The 22,472-nt window shown below is 41.2% G+C and overlaps 1 protein-coding gene across 1 annotated transcript in view; it reads right to left on the reverse strand.

The window, feature by feature from the left end:
• Window positions 1-22,472, reverse strand: part of SYNE2 (spectrin repeat containing nuclear envelope protein 2) — a 3,814,665-nt gene that overhangs the window by 2,986,069 nt on the left and 806,124 nt on the right. The window contains exons 16-17 of the mRNA XM_044073561.1: window positions 15,317-15,475; window positions 14,262-14,479 (exon numbers count right to left, since the gene is read on the reverse strand). Coding sequence (XP_043929496.1) covers window positions 14,262-14,479; window positions 15,317-15,475 — 377 coding nt within the window. The remainder of the gene's footprint in view (window positions 1-14,261; window positions 14,480-15,316; window positions 15,476-22,472) is intronic.

Raw genomic sequence — 22,472 nt, forward strand, 5'->3', positions numbered from 1 at the left:
CCTCTGTGGTCTGTCAGAAGCTGGAAAGGACCAATTTTTTGTTGGCCAATTTCTGCTGAAGCGTGGGGGCTGTACCTGTAAGAAATCTTTGACCGTCTGCATAGATTTTGCCTTATCCTCCATTTTCTTTAAAACCTCTTCTGCTTTAACCCCAAATAAGACATCCTGCTGTAAAGATGCATCTAGTAACTTTGCTTTAACATGATCAGGCAGAGTTTGTTCCTTTAACCAAGCATGTCTACGTATAACAGACCCAGTAACAGCTGCTCTACAGGAAGCTTCCAAGGAATCAAATCCACATTGTAAAGTATGTTTGCCCACCTGTTCAGCTGCATGCAACAGATCCTGCATTTCCTTGAATTCAAACTGTTGAGGGTGCGTGCTCATCTTTTGTTTTATTTGAGACATTAGGAATTGCTGATATTTAAGCATGTGAAATTGATAATTTAGTGCTCTCATATCTAGAGAAGCTGAGGTGTAAACCTTCTTCCCCCACCTATCTAGTGCTCTGGAGTCCCTTTCAGAGGGTACAGGATTTTTAGCCATAGAAGCCTTAGCCCCTTTGGGACCCTGGGAGATTGTCTCTGGATCAGCAACAGGGCTTTTGTAAAGGAATTTGTGTGAGTCAGGCACTCTATAGCATCTATCTGGTTTGGCTGGAGCAAGAGGCAGAGAATCTGAATTTAGACTAGATTCTAAATAAACATCATCCACAATGTCTGAAACTGGGGGGATAGCAAGTGGTCTGTGCTGGGGGAGTAAAAGAAACTCTCAGAGCCTTTTCTTTGAGTCGGAGTAGTCCTGACCTTCCCAGTGGAAATGTTCCCTCATGGTATGTAAGGTTTCCCCAAAGGAATAGTTTTCAGGGGGAGAAGCTGAGGGAATGGAATCTTCAGCATCAGAATCTTCATAAGGAGGAAAGGAGTAATCCTGGTCCTCAGAGGAGCTGAGGAAATAGGGGGGGGGCTGGGAAACCCTGATTAAAGAAATCAAATCTTCAGACATTTTAAGCATCTGTTTCTTAGGCATGGGGCCTTGAACTGGAGACTGAAGTGCAGTCTTTTTTGGTTTTAGAGGAGTCTTAAGCTTAGCATAAGATTTTATGGTGAGAGTAGTTGGTCTGAAGACATCTTCTGAAACCGAAGGTGTTTCTACAGCACTGGCTTCTCCTTCTACAATGTCGTTGGTAGGGCCTAAAGAAAATGGCTGCGTCAGCCTAGAACTGTCTGCTAGAGAATCCAAAGCGGTCTGGGGTTCCGATTCTGCGGTAGCCAGGGGCTGCGTAGGTGCCTCACTGAAAACCGGAGGACCAGCGACTGGCCCAGCCGAGGCCTCGGAGTCTGGCTTGGATCTAGGCTGCCTGTCTTTATCTTTGCGGTTTTTATGCACACCGGTAGTCGGTTGCTCCGACGGCATAGTGTAATTAAATTTCCTACCGAAGTAGTGTCGTGTGAAATCAAAGCATCGCTTTATAGTTCGCTTATTGAACCTAGCACAAAACCGACAACCAGTGACGTTGTGGTCTGGGCCTAGGCAAGGTATACAATAAGAATGAAAGTCCTTATGAAGTACTTGCTTCCCACAAGAAATGCAATTGTTAACTTTTTCTGACATCGGACTGAGGCAAGAAAAGGTTCCCCAACAGTGTACGTAGCTTTGAAGACTTCAGACTGAAACTCGATTTGAAAATCTCAGGTGTCGGCCGACCGGCACTTGCAAACTGCTTCTGCTTCGGGCACCGTGCAGCAAGAAAGACTGAAGAAAATGGCATTGGATGCCTCTTATATACCCCTGGCACACTGACGTCAGGGAAGAAGCGACAGCAACTGACGCCGGACCAAGACTTTGGAATTCGGGCCGACTGCAGGACCGCCTGACAGCAGGATAACCCAAGTGTGATGACCGCAGCAAGGTAACACGATGAACATCTGCATGCACACAAGGTACTACATTATCAGAATCATTCCCTATCAGGACATCTGCAGTGATATCCTCAAACACACCTAATTGCCTGTTTCCTTTTCCACCCCCCAGTCAAGATGAACCCTAGTCAAAGGTATCTGGAATTGGGTCCTTCCTAAAGTTATGCCTGGAGTAGGCTACCCAAGCAAGTAATGCTCCTTTTTAACCACTGCAAGCTTCAAAATGGGTATCTCTCTTAGCAGTGGCCTGTTTCCCATCTACTAAGACAGGATATAACCTCTTGTGGCAGTTTGTACCCTTGTTGTCTCCAGACAACTTACTGCTGGCATTCTGTCATTCCCACTTGCTGGCTTCCCCACATTTTGCTCCCTACCTTGCCTATATGGACCACTACAGGCCACATGGCCCAACTGGTTACATTTAAAACATTTAACTCTTGATCCTGGCTGTGTACCTGAACTAGTGGCTTCCCCATTACTGGCAGACTCTGTTGATGTGGTTTCAACTGCCCACAATGGGTTCCCTTAGACCCATGTGCAGTACCAGGTATCCCTTTCCTGTGCAGTGATGCCTTGCTTGCTGAGTATAGGTCTCCCTTTTTCATTAACTCATCTGTGGTGTTACATTTTCTATCAGCCATCCAGTGTCTCATTTCCTCAGGCAAAGTGCTAAGGGCTTGTTCCTTCATCAAAAGTTCTGCCAGCCCTTCAAAAGTGATGACCTGACACCCACTCACCCATCTATGAAAATATATGCTTAACTCAGCAACATATTTAGACACACTTTCATCTGCCTTGCATCTATGCTCACAAAACTTTTTTTCTATAAGCTTCAGGTGTTAATTTAAAACACTTTAATAAACAAATTACAACTATATTATAATTTAAGCAATCACTATTAGACAATTTAGAAACATCAGTTAAAACTTTACCATGGAGTAAGGGGGTCATGAACCATATCCCGAGTCATTGGTCCACATTATATTGTCTACAAACCCTTTCAAACATATGAATAAAACTATCAAAATTATCACCCTGTGCAAACTGTGGAAAAAATTTACTGACCTTTATTACTTCTGGGGTTCAGTTACTCCTTTCCCCATTACCTCCATCACCCTGATGAACAGTCAGAATTTCCTTTTCATGTTGCCTCTGCCTCTCATTTTCTTCAGTTTCCAAATGCTGCAGTCTCTCTGCTGATTCTGCTTCAACCTCCAAACGCTGCATTCTCTATGCTGATTCTATTTCCAACTGTTTGGCCTCCAGTTCAATTCTCTTTAATGCCAGATGTATTTTTAAGTCCTCTGAGGCAAATTTGAGCTGTCCATTTGAAACTTGTACATCCCTAAGGCCAGTCTGGTTGTCCTCATGGTTGCTGGTCTGTGATACAGCTGTGACTAAGGCTGCAATAATTTCTGCTTCAGTCAGGTCGGCATGCACCAATCCTTTGTCTTGGCACATCTCAGGCAATTGGCTCCTTGTCAGCTTGCCATACTCATCTGCTGACATCCTTGCCTGCTCTCCCTGACTAACTAAGCTAACAAAAAAATAAATAAAACTATTGTGATATGAAACTTTGTACTCTCAGGCAACCACATGGTAGACATTCAAACACCTTCTTTAGTGGCCACTGATTACAGGCTAAAGGAGTTCAATATCCACACCACTGAATCTCAATATGTGGATATCCCACCACTGCCAACCAATAATGTGATGACCCACCACTGGACCAGTAATCAATGAGCCTCAATCCTCACCACTGGCAACACTGGGGGAAGTACACTGGGAGAATAACAGGTACACACTACTTCAGATACACACTGTACCAAGTGCAATTTCCCTTAAGAGCACACAGAGACCACAGTCAGTCCAGGGCTGGTTTCTCATTCTTTATCCAGATCCCCAATATGACTCCCCACTGGCACAGCTATAGAGTTGCGATCTCAGCTAAGTGACCAAGACAAGGCCTACCAGAATCCTCTCTGTCCAACCAGTGCTTTATGTCCCTGCCCAATAGCTGACACACACACACACACACACACACACACACACACACACACACACACACACACACACACACACACTCATTGAGGTTTGATTTACACACACACACACACACACACACACACACACACACACACACACACACACACCTTGGAGATGCTGCTACAGGTTTACTAGCTATACCCCCTTGTGTCAACACTATAAGATAACTACCACTGCCACCAGTCACCTCTTTATCAGCTACTGTAAGGCCCTTAACAAAGGTCGTTCAATCTTACTGTGTAATATTAATATCATTACAAATGGCAGTTTGATCAAGAAGAAGACTATTTGGAGTGGCCCACGCAGTGTCACCAAATAAATATGCAAGTACTCTCAAATCTTAAAAATCTCTACACATATTAGCCACAATAAAAAGGTTTAATATATTTAATAATAAATAATAAAAGAAAAAGAAAATACTCAGTGTACATTCACAGTGACATCACAGTTCAAAATCACAGGAAATATTTAAAACAGCATTGCAGGACAGACTCAAATAAATGAAGAAAAACATCTAAACTAAGCTTTACTATATTCCTGAATGAGTCTAAGAGAATTACTATACCCTAGGTAGCTTACTTATTAGAGTAAGGCAAATGTAGAGGTGAATGATTCTGGTCAGGTCAAAGACAGACTACAGAATGCCCTGTCTCTCTAAGAGACTTCTCAAATTAATATCTCAAATATTACTGCTGAGATAGCTTTCAGAATGACATAATTTCTTGCCATCTGACTTCTAGTCGCCAGATGAAATCTCCACTGCTGGGAGATGGCAGTATTTAGCATATACCTGTGAAAATACACAAACACTTCTGATCTTTGGCAGATGCTGGAAGTCATAAGACAATTACATTCCTCCACATTTTAATACTAGTAATTAGTCCACTTTAAAGACAATACAGAGAGAGCTCCTTACTACAGACATTACGTCTCCAGCCTAGCCTATAAAGTAAGTTAATTTCAGCTAATTTTCTGAAGTTAACACCCTGTATTCCAGTTTCCACTATTACAATATATACATTTAAACAGTTACAGTAGTGCATGTACATTTCTGCGCTATTCCAGTAGGGTACACTGTGGTGACATTTCAAACACAAGGGACTCCGGCTGACAAAGTTTGCAGACAATTGCAAGTTGGGAGCTATTATTAACTTCCCGAATGATGTTGACATCCTACAGAAAGGCCTCACTGAGACCAACGACTGGTGTCAGAACCATGGTCTTAAGCTCAATGCCAAAAAATGTGTCGTCATCCCCTTTGGGAAAAACCCGGTCCCCATGAATTACCACATCAATGCTAGTCCACTGAACACAGAAGGCATTACAAGAGATCTGGCAACACAGGTTGACAGCAACCTCTCTTTTGAACAACACATTGCCACTGTGGTCAGAAAGTCCTTCTATGTGGCACATCTCATTATTAAGGGTTTTGCATCCAGGAAGAAAGAGGTCATTGTCTACCTCTACTCTTCCCTCATTATGCCAATCATTGAGTACAATGCCCCAATTGGCATGTACCTCACTAAACACCTGCAACAACTGGAGAGGCCCAAAGGTACCTCATAAAGATGATCCTAGGCCTTAAACATTTGTCCTATATGGACAGACTAAAAAAACTCCAACTATTCTCTGTCTCATATTGCCTACTTAGAGGTGATCTCTGCTTGACTTACAAAGCCATGTCTGACCCAGCTCTGTTACAAATCTTACATCTAAAGAAATCCCAATCCCTCCACACCACACACTTCAAAGACTTAAACTTCATTACTGCAATCAACAGAACATGCTGGAGGGGCAGGTTCATAACACAGAGACTGCCCATGCTATGGAACAGACTTCCCATACATGTCAAGTAGAGCACCCCACTGGCCCTCTTCAAGGGAAATCTTGATGAGTGGATGGGAAATAGAAAATTCACCCCAGGGATCACTCCAGTGGCTTTACTCGACAGAGGCACTGGGAACTAAGGTCGGGTGGCATGATGCCAGGGTAATCCTATGGGCTAGGCTTGTAAAGTCTCCAGGGCCATTAGCCTAGTACACACCTATGAATCTATGAACCTATGAAGAAGCACTCTAAAAAATATCTTCACAACACAAGCATCTGTATAGAGCAGTCTGACATACACATGAAATACAGTTCTAATACATTTGTAACACAAGCATCTTATATAAATCATTTTGATATTCACCAATGATATATAATTATCTACAAAATTCCAGATAGCTGTGATTACAGTATCTCCCTTTGGCACAGCATCAAACTCCTATCACACTGCATGGAAGTTTTGGAGAGAGTGACTGATAAAGGCATACGCAGAGTAGCAGAATATAAGATGGGAGATGAGCAGTTCCGATTCAGATCAGGACGCAGCATAACTGACCTGATGTCTGCAGTGAGACAGATAGTTGAGAAGATGCTAGAGATGAAGAAAGAGTCCAACTGGGCATTCCTAGTCTTGGAGAAAGCATATGACAAGGTCCCAAGAAGACTGATCTGGGCAGTACTATGGTGATTCAAAGTCTCAGAAACATTGATAGAATTAATGCAAGCTATTACAAGGACCCAATCACAAGTACAAACAGTGTTCTGTCTCGCAGAGGAATTCCCAGTGAGAGTGGGTGTACACCTTGATTCAGGGCTGAGCCCTCTGCTGTTCATACTGGTGAAGGACTACATTAGCAAACAGGTTGGAGGGAACAAATCAACAAATTGCTGTATGCAGACAATGTGGCATTACAGGCAAACTCTGAGCAAGAACTTCAGCAAAGGACAGGGGAATGGAAAACTAAAGGCACAAAGGATAAAACTAAGCACAAATAAGACAGTGGTAATGGTAGAAAAGTGTGGAAATCAGAAGAAGCTGAGAAATGAGATAGACGGTAAGACAGTGGAACAGGGGAACAGCTTCGAATATCTGGGAGGGGTGGTTGAGGAGAAGGGAAATCTGAATGAACAGGTCAAAGCTAGAATCAGAGGGGTTACAGCCAACTGGCACAGAGTCTCAGGTGTAGTCTATGACAGAAGAATGCCAAAGAAGCTGAAAAGTAAGGTGTACATGACAGTGGTGCGACCAGTACTACTGTATGGTACAGAAATCTGGGCAGTAAAGGCAGAGCAGATGAGAATGCTAGAGGTGATGGAAATGAAGGTTGGTAGGATGCACACTATGGGACAGATGAAGAAATGAGGACATAAGAGCAGAAGCCAAAGTAGCTCCAATTGCAGAAAAGATCAAAGAGATCAGATTACAGTGGTTTGGAGACACATGCAGAAAAACAGAAGACAAACTGGTGAAGAAGATTTGGAAAAGACAGGAAGAAGGTAAGAGGAAATGAGGACTGTGTGACAGAAGATCTGTGACAGTCAGACAGTCAGGCATGAGTGTCGAAGAAGGCCGGAGTGTGGCACTGAATTGAGAGAGATGGTGGCAGTTAACATGATACTCCAACCCTGTGTAGAAAATGGGAAAAGGGGAGCTGCTGCTGATGATGACGATGATGGTCTTCAAAGTGGTTTCTTAGATGAAAGGAAAAACTGCTCTTGGGAAAAACCAGGTACTTAATTGCCCAGAGACTCTGTGATGTTCCAGTGGCAGTGATAATAGGACTGGGTTCAATTCCCAGCAAGAGTCGAAGTTTTCCTTTCCTGTTTAGTTGTTACTACAGTACTGCTATCATGGTTTTAATTTTAAAACTACAATAATCTCAAGATCACTGTAAAGGAAGTATTCACAGCAGCAGAATCAGTACTAGGCAGGTTTGCACAGTAGTGATATTACAGAAAGAATATAGAGAAGGTGAAACAGGTGAAGGCAAATAACACTCTGACTCATGTTTAAGCTTACAGCCTGCACGTGTATCTTGCTCTTTACCTACAAAAAGGTACTTCTCTGACAGATCACAGAGTGTTATTTTGGGACATCACCATACTCAGCTTCCTTTTACTCCATACTTTCCCACAGCTTCATATCAGATGTTATTTAGAGAATTCTGATGCCAGTAGGGTTAAGCCTTCCCCTCTAATATGCTGAGGATGTTGCCATGCATTATTAAGACCATGGCAATATCTCCAAAATGGTACAAGTTGAATTTATAGAGTTTGAAGATTGGCTTTATCTTAGTCAACCCTAACAGAAAAACTGCCATCCATATATGTCAAAGAGACTGTGATTCAAAATGCAACCACTAGAACCTAACTTCCTGTTCAGACACATCAACTGAGGTTCTGTCAGAAAGCTTGTTTTATATGCTGCATGATGACAACAAATGCATTGCAAAGTCAGAGGTCTTTCTAATAAGCCCCTCCCTGATGCAAAACTGCTGCTGCAAGGGGTGTTTTGCTACCTAATGTGCCATTTATTACACAATTCTGCTACAACTTCCCAAATCCTCCTTTTCCAAGTTGACAGTTAATTTCCAAGGTTTGCTACAGTAACTGTTCTTAACAGTTAAACATGAACATTGCAGTCAGGTTTATATTTTTTTCTAAGATACATTCTCTTGTTTTACACAGTCTAGACAAACAGTCAGTCATGTACCGTTCTCCATTTCCTTGAGGATCTAGATGTCAGGCTATTTATTCTAATTATGCCTCAAGCATTCTTGGAATTTTACCAGTGGTGTTGCTAGTGGGGGGATGAGAGGGCCGGTCCGTCCCAGGCCGCACTTTTCAGTAACCGCGAGGCTGTTGCACTGTATTTTTTTTATTTATTTATTTTTTGTGGTGTCCAGAATTAAAGGACACTGCCCAGGAAACATAGACTGCCTTTTCCAGACAGTGTATTGTCCAGAAAAATATAAATTCTTTTTCCTTTTAATTAAAAAAAAAAAAAAAAACCCTGTTTTAAGGGCATTCTTCTTTAAGAGCACCCTTTGCATCTGGTCGTACAGATGTATAAGCCAGGACGGTTTACGTCTTCGTCTTACGGGCGGGCTGAATTTGAATTCCAGAGGACGCTAGGATTGCGCAGTGGAGCACCACAGATGGTCAGACAAGTGACAGGTGTATGTGTGTTTCATACCTCTCGACTGTCCCTGATTTTAAAAATCAGGGACGTCCCTAATTTTGACTCAAGTTTTAGCCTTGTCCCTCTTAATCCCTCCTAAAAGTGAGGACTTTTGAAGAAAAAGTGGTGAATTACACTTAGTAAATATTGACAATAATTAGAGTTATAGACTTGTCTAACTTCAGAAATTGTTATACATTTAGCAAATATTGAGAACAATTAGAGTTATAGACATGTCTTACTTCAGAAATTGTATAGAAATTCATATTCTTTTATTGTGTCAGTGTCTCTAGTTAACAGTAGCAATATTTTAAAAGTGTCCCTGATTATGTCTGGATTTGTCCTGATTCTACTGAGATTTGTCCATTTCACACTCCTCAAGGCACATAAATCACAAGATCAATACTTTTATATGGCTTGTTTTTACCAGGCTGAGGAGTGGTGATTCATCACTATGACAAAGCAGAAATTTCCTGTGGCTCCAAGAACCGAATAAGTTTTTCCTAACATTTATTTCATTGAATTGCACTTCTTAACACTTATAACTGTGCTATACAGCTAATCTACTACATTTTGCACTGTTATAAAACTTTTTGTACTGTTTCACTGCATTTTGTACTGTTTTATACTGTTTTAATGGTATTTCCATTGCTAGACAGTGTTTCATTATTGTAACTTCGTGTTTATTGAATTACTTAACTGTAAAATGCTTTTTCATACTGAGAGTTGGATTTCCTGTTTGTGAGTGCTCTATCTGTGCTTTTCTGTGCATTTTTTCTGAGGTTTCTGTGTTCTAGTCAGGCAGCATAGTCTGGATAGAGGTCTGCTGTTATCCAGGCCTGGTTGTTTTGCTTGTTGTGTCTCCTGTGTTTCTGGCAGCCATCTTCTGCTGGTAGTGCCTTGTCTTTGCTATTAGTGAGAGTAACAGGGTTGCCTGACCTTCTCTAGCATGAGTGACTGGTTAAAAGAGTGGGAGCTAGCAGGATTGGGAAGTAATTCGAACTTCTAGATTCTTCCATCTTTTTTGGTATTTACACCCTGTGTTTCCAGGGTGTTGCTCTTGTTTGGTTGTTGCACAAGGCCGCTGAGCTGTTTTAACCCACTGTGAGGTATCTCAGTTGTATTTTCTCCCTTACCAGCACTCCTGTGTAACTGACACCCTCCCTTGCAACTACTGTGATTTTATCCAGCCCTACTCACACCTATAGGTACTATTTTCTCATATACCCACTCTACCATCCTTTACCTCTCTTCCACATATTCTGACAACCATGGACGGACAATTTCCTGTGGTTTTGCATGCTAGTCTTGTTGATATGGGCATCCTGTGACAGTGTAGCAACTGCTTCATGTACATGGACAACCCTCTTCTTCTACCACCTACGAAGACAATATGTGAGAGATGCAATTACATTAAGAACTTAGAATCCTTGATTTCTAAATCACAAGCCAGTACATCTGGCACTGAGAAGGTTGTCTGCACAAACACCACAAGCACCACACCTCTAACACCACCCACAACTGTACAGTACATTCCTACATATGTGGAGGCTGTCAACAAAAACATACCTACACAAAAGAGACCTCCGAGGCAAATGCACACATGCACATCACAACCCACTGCACCAAGCACCACACATAGTACACATGCCTGTGTCTCACAGCCTCTAAGGCCCAGCCACAAACCCAACATATTAGTCATAGGACAGTCTATTGTGAGACACACAGATGTGCCTCTCACCAAGCTAGTCAAGGGGAAAGTCACATTAAGTTGCTTGTCAGGTGCTAGAATCCGCCATATCTCTCACACACTCTAGTCTCTCAACAACATGTACTGTTATGAATCTGTCATAGTCCATGTTGGTGTGAATGACTTGAGATGTATCTCTCTGGTCTATACAAAGAGAGACATGATTGAGCTCTCTGAATATGTGTCCCAGGCAGGTATGTCCCTAGCCTTAAGCAGCATCCTACCGTCACCCAGAATGATGCCTCAGTACAAACAGAAAATGACTGACTTTAACAATTGGCTTAGCTTCTGGTGTCATTCCAAGGGAATCCAATACCTTACAGCCTGGGAGGACATGATAGACAGACAATGATGCTTTGCCAGAGATGGCCTTCATCTGTCTTCGCTGGGCTTCAGACTTCTGGCAAAGGCTTTTGCCTTCCCCATAGTGCCTTTTTTAGGCAAAGTCATGAGGACAAAATTACCAACATGAAAAATTCTTCAAAACGAAATTTAAAGGTCATGCTGCTAAACACTAGGAGTCTTAACATGAAATTGCACTCATTTCAAGGATTCCTTGCCCTGGAAGATGCTGAAATTTGTGCAGTCACTGAAACCTGGTTCAAAGCTTTGGAGAGCACCCCAGCCTTACCAAGTTACTTGTCCTACCATACTTTCAGACCTCAAACAGAGGGGTACAAAGCCAAAGCAAGGTGGAGTTTCAATATTTTTCAAAGACATACACACCTCCAGGCTGATCAAACAGTATGATGTACAGGAGACACTCTAGGTGCAGTTAACTATTGACAAAACACCTATTGAAATTATAGCTAGCTACAGACTCCCAAGCATGATTCAGGAGTCCCACTCCACTTATCTGGACTTACTTGAATCCATCAAGATTCAACCCTCTACCCTGATCCTGGGCAACTTTAACTACCCAACCATAGAGTGGAAGACCTATTTCTAGCTCAATCACGAACCCCCAGAGATTTCTCGACTTCGTCGATGCCAGTGTATTGGATTAGCTGGTCATCCACAAGAGGTGAAAATATCCTGGACCTGGTACTAACCAACATGAGTAGCCACTGTAGCACCCTTACAGTGTCATCCTCCTTGGTAAGATCCGACCATACAGCAATCACTTTCGAAATCACCATTTCCCATGACCCCCACCCTTGCCAGGGTCGGAAACAAAACTTTTCCAAAGCTGATTACTACCTTCTGAAAGCAGGTATAAGCAGCTTCACAGCCACCATCCTTTCAGTTGAATCAAGCACTAATGTCCAAGCCTACACTAAAAAACTATATGGGCACCTATATAGCTGCATGGACTCAGCAATACCTCACAGGACCAAATCATCTTCCTCAAGGAAGATTAAACATGTCTCGTGGATAGCAGCAATGAAAAAATTGCTATGCAGGACCAAGAAGGAGAAGGTGCCAAGCTGGAAGCAATCTCTCCTTTGTCTGAACAAGCAAATAAGGTCACTTGTGAAATCCTCCAAGGCCAACTTCGAGTCCAAATTGACCACATCCACTAAGGACAATCATAAGGCCTTCTTCACATACGTCCACAGTCTGAAAGGAAACTCCCAAATCTGTTCTGAATTGGTAGTTAAGAATACCACATAAACAAACATCATAAATGTAGCCAACCTGCTGGCAGACAAGTTCAGTGAAAACGTCACTCCCTCCCGTCCCCCCTATCACTAAACCAGGACATCCTCAGCACCTGCCCCCCTCCCCTCATCACCAGGGAGCAAGTTATTAATGCCCTCTCAAAGGCAAAAAATATAGCCTCCATGGGACCAAACAGCATCCCTGGCTGTGTCCTACATGAACTCAGGCAAGAGCTCTCAGCACCACTAGGCACCCTATTCAACCAAAGTCTGTGCACTGGCTTCATCCCAGCAGAGAACAGCCACTGTCATCCATCTGCACAAAGGTGGAGCATTCACTGACCTAGGCAATTATAGGCCCATCAGCCTAACTAGCCTGATCTGCAAGACCATGAAACACATTATCATGGACCTTACAAACAAGGACATTGGCAACCTCCAAATGCTTGATCCCACAAATTTTGGTTTTGTCAAAGGGAGATCATGCCTGTCAGACTTGGTCACCTTCTTCGAAACAGTCACCAAAGCCATGGATGAGGGCAAGACAGTGCACACAGGCTACCTTGACCTAGCCAAAGCCTTCGACACTATTCCCCACTTGGACATAATAGATAAACTCTCCCAGTTAGGCATCAACCCATATGTTACCAGATGGGTAGCTAATTGGCTCAGTGATAGAACCCACTCAGTCAAAACAGGGGAAGCCACCTCTAGTAGTATACCCGTAACAACTGGCATACCCCAAGGTTCGGTCTTGCAGCCTCTACTGTTTGGGGTATACTTTTCTGAGGTGCAAGCCAAAACCAGTGGTCTGTGGCTGACCAAGTCTGGAGATAACTGCAAGCTGGGCACTGTCATAAATTCCCTTAGTGATGTGAACATCCTCAAAGAGGGCCTTAACCAAACTAATGGACTGGTCCCAGAAGCATGGCCTTAAACTGAATGCCAAGAAATGCATCATTATCCCCTTTGGGGAAAATTTTCTACCCACTAATTATCACATTAATAATGTACTAAGCATGCAATCAGTCGTGAGGGACTTGGGCACCGAGGTTGATAGCAACCTGACTTTTGACCACCATGTTGCCTCCTTTGTACGGAAGGCTTTCTACATGGCCCACCTCATAAATAAGGGTATTTCATCCAGGAACAAGGAGATCATAACATCCCTGTACTCCTCCCTTATCAGACCCATTATCAAGTACAATGCCCCCTTCAGCATGTACCTTGCCAAGTGCATGCAGCAGTTGGAGAGACGACAGAGTCTCCTGACTAGGAAAATCCAGGGTCTCAAACACCTATATTAAACAGACAGCCCTGTCCCTCTACTCAGTCTCATACATACTGCAGAGAGGTGACCTATGTCTGGCATACAAGGCTGTCTCAAACTCAGCCTTGATGGAGTTGCTGCATATCCGTAAATCCAACTCCACTTCCACAACCCACACACAAGGTCTCAACCTGGTCTGTGACATTAACAGAACTTGTTGGCAGGAAAGATTTGTGTCTTAATGACTCCCCCATATGTGGAATAGACTTCCTCTCCATGTCAAGCAGAGTACCTCACTAGCCCTCTTTAACAGGAACCTGGACGACTGGATGGGAAACAGAAACTATATCCCTGGGATCCCACCTGTGTCCCCACTGGACAAGGTAAACTGACATTCCACTTTGTGGAAACATGCGTAAAATTTTTGGCTAGGCTTATAAGGGCCTCTGGGCCAATAGCCTATTATCGTCCTATGAACCTATGACCTTATGAACACCTTTACCCTTTTTCTATACCCCCAGTGTACTAACCTTTATACAGTTTAAATGATTTCATTTAAATTAACACACACAGTTATATGTACAAATGTGCTTCTTAAAACATTCAGCATGTGTATGTCAAACATTTAAAAGGTTTTCTAATTTCTAATTTTAAAAGTACTTACCACATTTCATGACTTTGCCGTTTGCTTAGATGAGCTAATAAATTTTGATGAACACTTTCTAAAGACTTTTCAAGCTTTTCTTTCTTGTGTTCACATTCAGCAATTTGTTCTGTTCTTTCCTTGTACTTTTCATCACAGGACAGCTTTTCACATATTTCTTTCATGGCTTCTAGAATGTTATTAAGAAATGTAATGCCAGCTTCTCCTTTAAAGAATGTCTGCAAAGAAAAACATTTCATATGACATTAATTTAAAAAAAAAGACATTACAGATCAGACTGTGATGCTGCAGTTTATTTTTAGAATAACAAAAAAAAAAAAATCATCCAAAACTCTTCTGTAAATAAACATTTAAAAAAGTAAAGATTCATTTACTTCCATCAAGATGTTTACTGCAAAGCTGCAGTCACTTGCATATAACAGTACCACAGTACAGATTAAAATCTCCCAAGTACTTTAGAATTCAGCATACTTTTACTGTACTGCTTTCTTTTGTATAATGTGGTGTGTTAATAAAAGAAAAGTTCATTAAAGAATGGAAAATTAAGACTCAACAAGGTCACTCAACAATTGGTTGCATAACATGATTTGCCTCTAAGGGAAATAGCGAAGCTTTTTGTAACTAAGAGCAGGCTCACTTCTGTGTCTGCAAAGCAGAAATTATCTACCCGCTTCAGGCCTAATGCCTTTGCAAGCTTAATGACAAATTACCCATGGTAAAAGTTTTAAACTTATGAGTGTAAAGGTGAAGCAATTTAATGGGGATATATTTTGTGCAAAAAACGTATCTGCTGCATGGCTAAAACAGAGCATTTGTACATTGCTTTGTAAAAACGAGTGCTTCTTACTTCCTTGTGACCTACAATCATCAACCTCATTCAACTGAAAATGTTTGTATTTTACTTTGCAATATGCAAATACTTAACAAAAACGATAACGTCCACCATAACAGCTGAATACTGTGGAAATGGTTATAGTGAAGTACTACAGATAGATTTTACAATGGTACTTGGTACAAACATTAGATAAAACATGCCTTTGTATGCAGTTCAGTACCTCATGTTCTTGAAGGAGTTTTTCAGCAGTCACCATTGGGATACTTTCAGCCTCCCTTTTTATCTGCAGCTCAATCTGTGAAACGCTTTTATCAAATTTTCGCACTTCTACTTCAAACTTTGATTGTAAAATACATGATGAAAGTTTGGAATTAATATCCTGCAAAGCAAAACAAGCAAAATGATAATTCTGTGTGTACCCTTCAACAAATATATGGGTCTAGGATTAGCACTTTACAACTACAGTTTCACTGGTGATATTTATTAGAGAACATCAAATTAATTTAAATCAACATAAGCATGCACAGAAGCAGAAAATCTCTTTCACATATCAGTCTATCCATTTTGTCAAGAAAGCAATGATGCATGACAGGGTGGGCTTTATAGGGAAAAAAGCAACCATCCAGAGATGTGGTAAGGCCCTGTACCATCGGTGGATGGATCACCTCTCCCATGAGTTCTATTATGTCCCCACTGTGCCCATTCTGGAGATCAGTACTGTGCTTAGCAAACAGACTCTAGGTTTGCTTTTTTGTTGTATTTTTTATTGTTTAGTTTTGTAAATTTAAATATGTTTTTATTTGTTTCTTAGTGCTTTTTAAAAGTTACTTTCCTTGATTCTTACATATTTTACTTTTAAAAATGGCTAAATAATACTCAATGAATATATGTATTTAAATCTCTGTGTGTGTGCACGCAAGTGCACCCGCAAGTATGTGTCTGTATGTCTGAGTCTCAATTTGCATGCATGCTTTTGTGTGTGTGTGTGTGTGTGTGTGTATACTTAAACATAATTCTCAAATGCAAAATTTGGCACTGTAGTACCTTTTCTGGCCAGCTGGCCACATTCTGCTATGCATTTTGTCAGATGCAGTATGTGAAGGGGGCTCTTACTGGAGCTGTAACATTCTGCATTGTATTTTATATCTATTCAAAAGTAACATGGGCATATACAAACACAAAGAGATACACACACAAACACAACAAGTTTTGTTTATCTGTTCCTTGGTAACAAAGTAAATATCAGCATTTTTTATTCGCTGCTTTGAACTGACACACTTTTTTATTGAATGGAGAGATGGAATCAGCAAGAAAAGGAGAGTAGTATTGCTGGAACTAAATTCATCCTCAAGTCTTGATCAGAATCTTCACGTGGTGAACCCTGTTTTCACAAAATCTCCCCAAGACGGTACTGATATACACAGTGTGTTTTATATATCATGGGGAAAGACAGGTTAAAAAATAAAAAATGCAGCTGAATGCACAGGTCCCAGGATAAAAAAAGTTCCAATCATGGTGTACACCCAGAATTTGCAGACAGAAGTATTTAGAAAGATTAAGAGAGAAATCATCGGAAAAAAATACTTGCATGAGAAAAACTGTCAAACATTTCAAATAAATCTGAATTCATTAATCTAACAGATTTATGAAAAACAGTACATAGAGGAAAGAACTTTAGGAGCCTGGAAAAAGAAGTTACAGAGGAAGTGCGAAAATATAAAGAGCAAAACCCAGAGATTTTTGAAAAGTATAAAAAATGATACCACAATATAAGGATAAAATCATTGACTTCAACAATTGGCTAAGCTTATGGTGTCATTCAAAGGGGATCCAGTATCTGTCTGCCTGGGATGACATGATTGACAGACCACGATGCTTTGCCAGAGATGGTCTGCATCTGTCACCCCTGGGATTCAGGTTACTGGCTAAGGCTCTTGCCACCCCTATAGTGCCTTTTTTAAGCAAACTTCAAAGGACAAAACCACCACCGTAACAGGTACAAGCATGCAAAATCTGAAGGTAATGCTACTCAATACTAGAAGTCTAAACCTCAAAATGCACTCTCTCGAGGCACTCCTAAAAATGGAGAACATCGATATCTGTGCAGTAACTGAGACCTGGTTCAAGGCTCCAGAGAGCACCCCTGTAATACCAGGCTACAACTCTTACCACACTTTTCGGCCACCAAACCAGGACCGAAACACTAAAGGTGGAGGAGTGTCAATATTCACCAAGGATATTCACACCACCAGGCTAGTTGGCCAACACAATGTGTCTGAAATTCTCCAAGTGCAACTAACACTAGGTAAGACTGCAATCCAAATTGTAGCTTGCTACAGATCCCCAACATACCCCAAGATTCTCACTACACCTTTCTAAACATACTGGAAAATATTAAGATAGAACCAAACACCCTAATACTGGGTGATTTTAACTACCCTGCCATTAACTGGGAAAACTACTCATGTCCCAACACCTTTAGCGGTTCTTGGAATTCATAAATTCCAATGCCCTGGATCAACTAATCCATAGTCCCACCAGGGGCTCCAATATCCTAAACCTGGTCATTACCAACATGGGAAATCAATGCTCCATACCTATGGTCACCCCCTCGTTAGTCAGGTCTGACCATAAGCTAATCACCCTTAACATCCACATCCCACCCCACCCCCAGTAAAGAAACCACCATAAAAACTTCTCCATAGCCAACTTCATGCTACTCAAGTCAGAAGTGACAAACTTCATAACACCCATGCAGACGGGAACTGAAAGTTCAACTGCTGAATCCTACACTAAGGCACTGTACGAGCACATCCACTCATGCATGAATCGTGCCATCCCAAATAGAACCAAAATGCTCTCATCCAAAAGGAAGCCAATCTGGTGGTCTCCTGCCATAAACAAACTTTTCAACAAAAAGAAGAAACTTTTGCAGAAAAGAGGAAAATCCCAGGATGCAAAACTCCCTTACTAGCCTCAGTAAGAAACTGAGATGCCTCATAAAATCCTCCAAAGCTAGTTACGAAAATAAAATTGCCAAAGATTCCAAGGACAACCACAAAGCATTCTATAACTATGTCAAGAAGCTAAATGGCAATGCTCAGATCTGCTCTGAGCTAAAACAGAATGGCATTAAATATACTGATCCAAAGGATATTGCCAATATCCTGGCAGATCGATTCAGTGCCAACTTCACCCCTCTTACCCCTAAATGGCCCATCTCAATACCGGAAGATTGCCAAATTCCAGTAATAATGGCCACACAGGTACAAAAGCACTCTCTAAAGCCAAGAATACAGCATCCATGGGACCAGATGACATCCCGGGCTGTGTACTACATGAACTACAATATGAACTGGCACCTCACCTAAGTGTCATGTTTAATCATAGCCTCACCTCAGGTTTTGTGCCCACTGAGTGGCGCAGAGCTACAGTTATCCCAATCCACAAGGGGATCCACCTTGGATCCTGGAAACTACCGTCCCATCAGTCTGACAAGCCTTATCTGCAAGGCCATGGTTATCATGGAACTTATAAACAAAGACATTGGCAACCTTCAAACACTGGACCCCACCCAGTTTGGGTTTGTGAAGGGCCGATCTTCTCCTGAACCTGATTGACTTCTTTGAATCAGTCTCCAGAGCCATGGACAAGGGTAAGGTGGTCCACACAGCCTATCTAGACCTTGCCAAGGCCTTTGATACCATCCCCCACTCTGGAATCATAGATAAACTTACTAAGTTGGGCATTAATCCCTATGTCACCCAATGGGTTGCTAAATGGCTTACTGATAGAACCCACACTGTAAAAGTAGCCGACTCCAAATCCAGCTCCAGACAAGTGACAAGTGGAGTACCTCAGGGTTCAGTCCTGGGGCGCTCTTGTTTGGCATCTACTTCTCTGAAGTACAGGTCAACACTAAGGGACTCTGGCTAACAAAGTTTGCAGATGACTGCAAACTGGGAGCCATTATTGAATCCCCAAATGATGTGGATACTCTACAAAAGGGCCTTACAGAAACAGATGCTTGGTGCCAGAGCCATGGGCTCAAGCTCAATGCCAAGAAATGTATTGTTATCCCCTTTGGGAAAAAACATGTATCCATGAATTACCATATAGGTGGCAGTACACTAAACACAGAAAGTGTGATAAGAGACTTAGGGACACAGGTGGACAGTGGTCTCACCTTCGATAACCACATCGCCACAACAGTCAGGAAATCCTTCTATGTGGCACACCTCATCACGAAGGGCTTTTCATCCAGAAAAAGGAGGTCATTGTCCCACTGTACTCATCCCTCATTAGACCCATTATAGAATACAATGCCCCATTTGGTATGTACCTCTCAAGACATCTGCAACAACTGGAAAGGCCTCAGAAATACCTCACTAAAAGAATCACAGGCCTAAAGCAGATGCCCTACGCTGACCGCCTTAAAAACTCCAGCTATACTCTGTCACATATCGTCTACTCAGAGGCGATCTCTGCTTAACATACAAGGCCATGTCAAACCCAGAGCTGTTGGACATGCTACACTTAAAGAAATCCCAATCCCTCAGAGCTACACGCTCCAGGGATCGAAACCTTGTCATCACAATAAACAAAACATGCTGGAGGGATAGGTTCCTGACCCAGAGACTCCCCAGACTCTGGAATAGATTGCCCATACATGTCAAGCAGAGTGCCTCTTTGGACCTCTTCAAGAGGAACCTTGACGACTGGATGGGAGAAAGGAAATTCACCCCACGGATCACGTCAGTCGCCCTGCTAGACAGGGGTCCAGGAAAGTAAATAATGTGGGAAGAAATAGCCAGGGAATTGTTATGGCTAGGCTTGTATAGGCCCTAGGGCTGATAGCCTAGTACCAACCTATGAACCTATGAACCTATGAAAAAGAAAAATGGACACAGGGAAAAAAGGTATTCTGGTATGGTGCAATATTTATGCAAAGGAGAAAGCCAGACTAATAAATACATAAAAAGTACCTCCAAAGGTATTTGAAAAGAAATACAGATAAAAGCACCCAGATATGGAAAATTTCACAACATAAAAAGTAAGAAAACAAAGTAGGAATGTAGAAAAGAGAATTAGTAAGGGAAAAGTTAAGCAACCAGAAACTGAAGTTATGGACGATCTGTAAACGACTGAGAGTGTTGAATCCAACAGGGTCAATGTTGCAGCATGATGGAATTATGGATCCCTAGATTAAGGAACAACAGGCGTAGCAGGAGACAAATGAAGAAAATTTGAAACATGATGACATTCTGGAGCCTTCTGTATGAGACCAATACAAAAGTCCGGTTGAAATACTCAGCAAGGGAAGGAGCAGAAAACAGTAAAATCCCCTATACAGGTAATGTTGTGTCATGCTGGGCCAATGGGTTCCCATATGAAGGGGCAGCAGACGAGGCAGAGTACATCTTAAGAGAATATGCCACAGGAAGATGTTCTGGAACTTTCTGTAGAATGTCCACAGAAAACAGAGAGTAAACAAGACACTCTCAATCCATCAGAAAATAATTTAAGGGAAGACCTGCTTGACTTAATAAAGATGGATAGACATATTATGACAGATGAGAAAAAGATTACACAGAGTTAATACAACCCAAAATGTTAGAAGATTGGTAAAACAGATGAACACAGTAATCGAACTGTTAACAGAATTTCACATGATATAACAGAAATAAAAATAATATATTACTGTTTGGGTAAACTAACAAAGGATAAAGCATTATTTTGCACATTAACAAAGGAAAGGAAGGAAACAAGAAAATGCCAGCATGGAAGCAAAGAATAGAGAAAACTGTAAAACAATTAAAACAATAATTACCACTGTTAGGAAAATATAGAAAAGTGAACAGATCGGGAAAATATAGAAAAGTGAACAGATCAGGAAAATACAGAAAAGTGAACAGATCATCAAACATACTTAGAAAGACAGATGTGGTAAAAGCAACTCAGTATCAAAACAGACATATTTACCATACACTACTGTCAATAATAAACTAAAATGTGAGAACAGGCATAAGAACTTGGAGGGCATGCAGATAAAAGTAAAGGAAAAGTACAAAATAAGCAGTTCACTGATGATCCAAAAAGATTTTATAGAGAATTGTGAATCAAAATAAAAGGAATAGAAACACTACCAAAAAAGAAATAGGCACATTTTGGAGAAGAATTTGTGAACACCCTGTTGAACACAACAAAGATGCTGAATGGGTTAAAGAATTAAAAGAAACAGTAAGGATATGAAATGCGATGAGGTAATATCCAGAAAGTGAGACAAAATTAAGAAACACTCCTAACTGAAATATCCCAGACACAGACACAGTAGCTATTATCTGGCTAAAACCATTCACATCTTTACACAAAGATTTAGCCCTGAGTAAGAATTACTTACATGTGTACCCCAAACACATATCAACCTGGTTAAGAGCAGGAAAATGATACTCTTCCTCAAGGGTGAACCTAAAAGTCATCCTAAGAACTATTGACCAATAACTTTCCTTCCAACAATATACAAACTATACAGTGGAATTGATGCAGATAGAGTTTATAGTCATTTAGAACAAAAACTCAGTTATGACAGTAAAACAAATAGGTAACAAAAGAATGTCACATGGAGCAAAGGATCATTTGTTGCTAAGTAATGCAATAATAAAGAACCATAAACGAGAAGAATTTCAGTGTGACATTGATAGATTACAGAAAGGCATTTGACAGACTCCCACACTCATGGATTATGAATGCGTACAGATTTAGAAGATACAGCCTACACTGCATCTTGAAACAGTGACAAACAGCTTTGCAGCTGAGTCATGAAAAAGGGCAAAGTATTACACAATGGTTAGAAATTCAAAGGGAGATATTTCAGGGTGATTTTGTCACCACTGCTGTGTTGTTTTGCCCTTAACCCTTTAAACTGTTTACTTAGATTATGCTAAAGTTGCAATTTGGCTACCGTCAAACAACTGTGTTTAAAGATTTCCCATCTACTTTTTGTGGCTGACTTAAAACTGTATAGTTCATCAGATGAGGAGTTGAAAGCACCACTATACACAGCTTCCCTGATGTTTTAAGAATGACATTTGGTCTTGACAAATATACAAAAGCAACAATTAAAGCAGGAAATCTATAGCATCAACAAAATATCAATCTGTGACAAGAATGTGATATAAAGAAACTTGAGCTGGAGGAACCGTATAAGTATTTGGGAATAGATGAAGGATCAATAATAAAATATGAACAAATGAGAATAAAGCTCATAAGGAACACTAAAAGATAAAATGTGATAATGAAAACTGCCTTGACATCCAAGAATAAAATCCAAGATATAAATCAGCTTACTCTTCTAACTTACAGCTTTGGGTTGATCA

This window comes from Protopterus annectens, chromosome 6.part0 (assembly GCF_019279795.1).
Source record: "Protopterus annectens isolate FY-2018-M chromosome 6.part0, PAN1.0, whole genome shotgun sequence".
Lineage (NCBI taxonomy): Eukaryota > Metazoa > Chordata > Ceratodontiformes > Protopteridae > Protopterus > Protopterus annectens.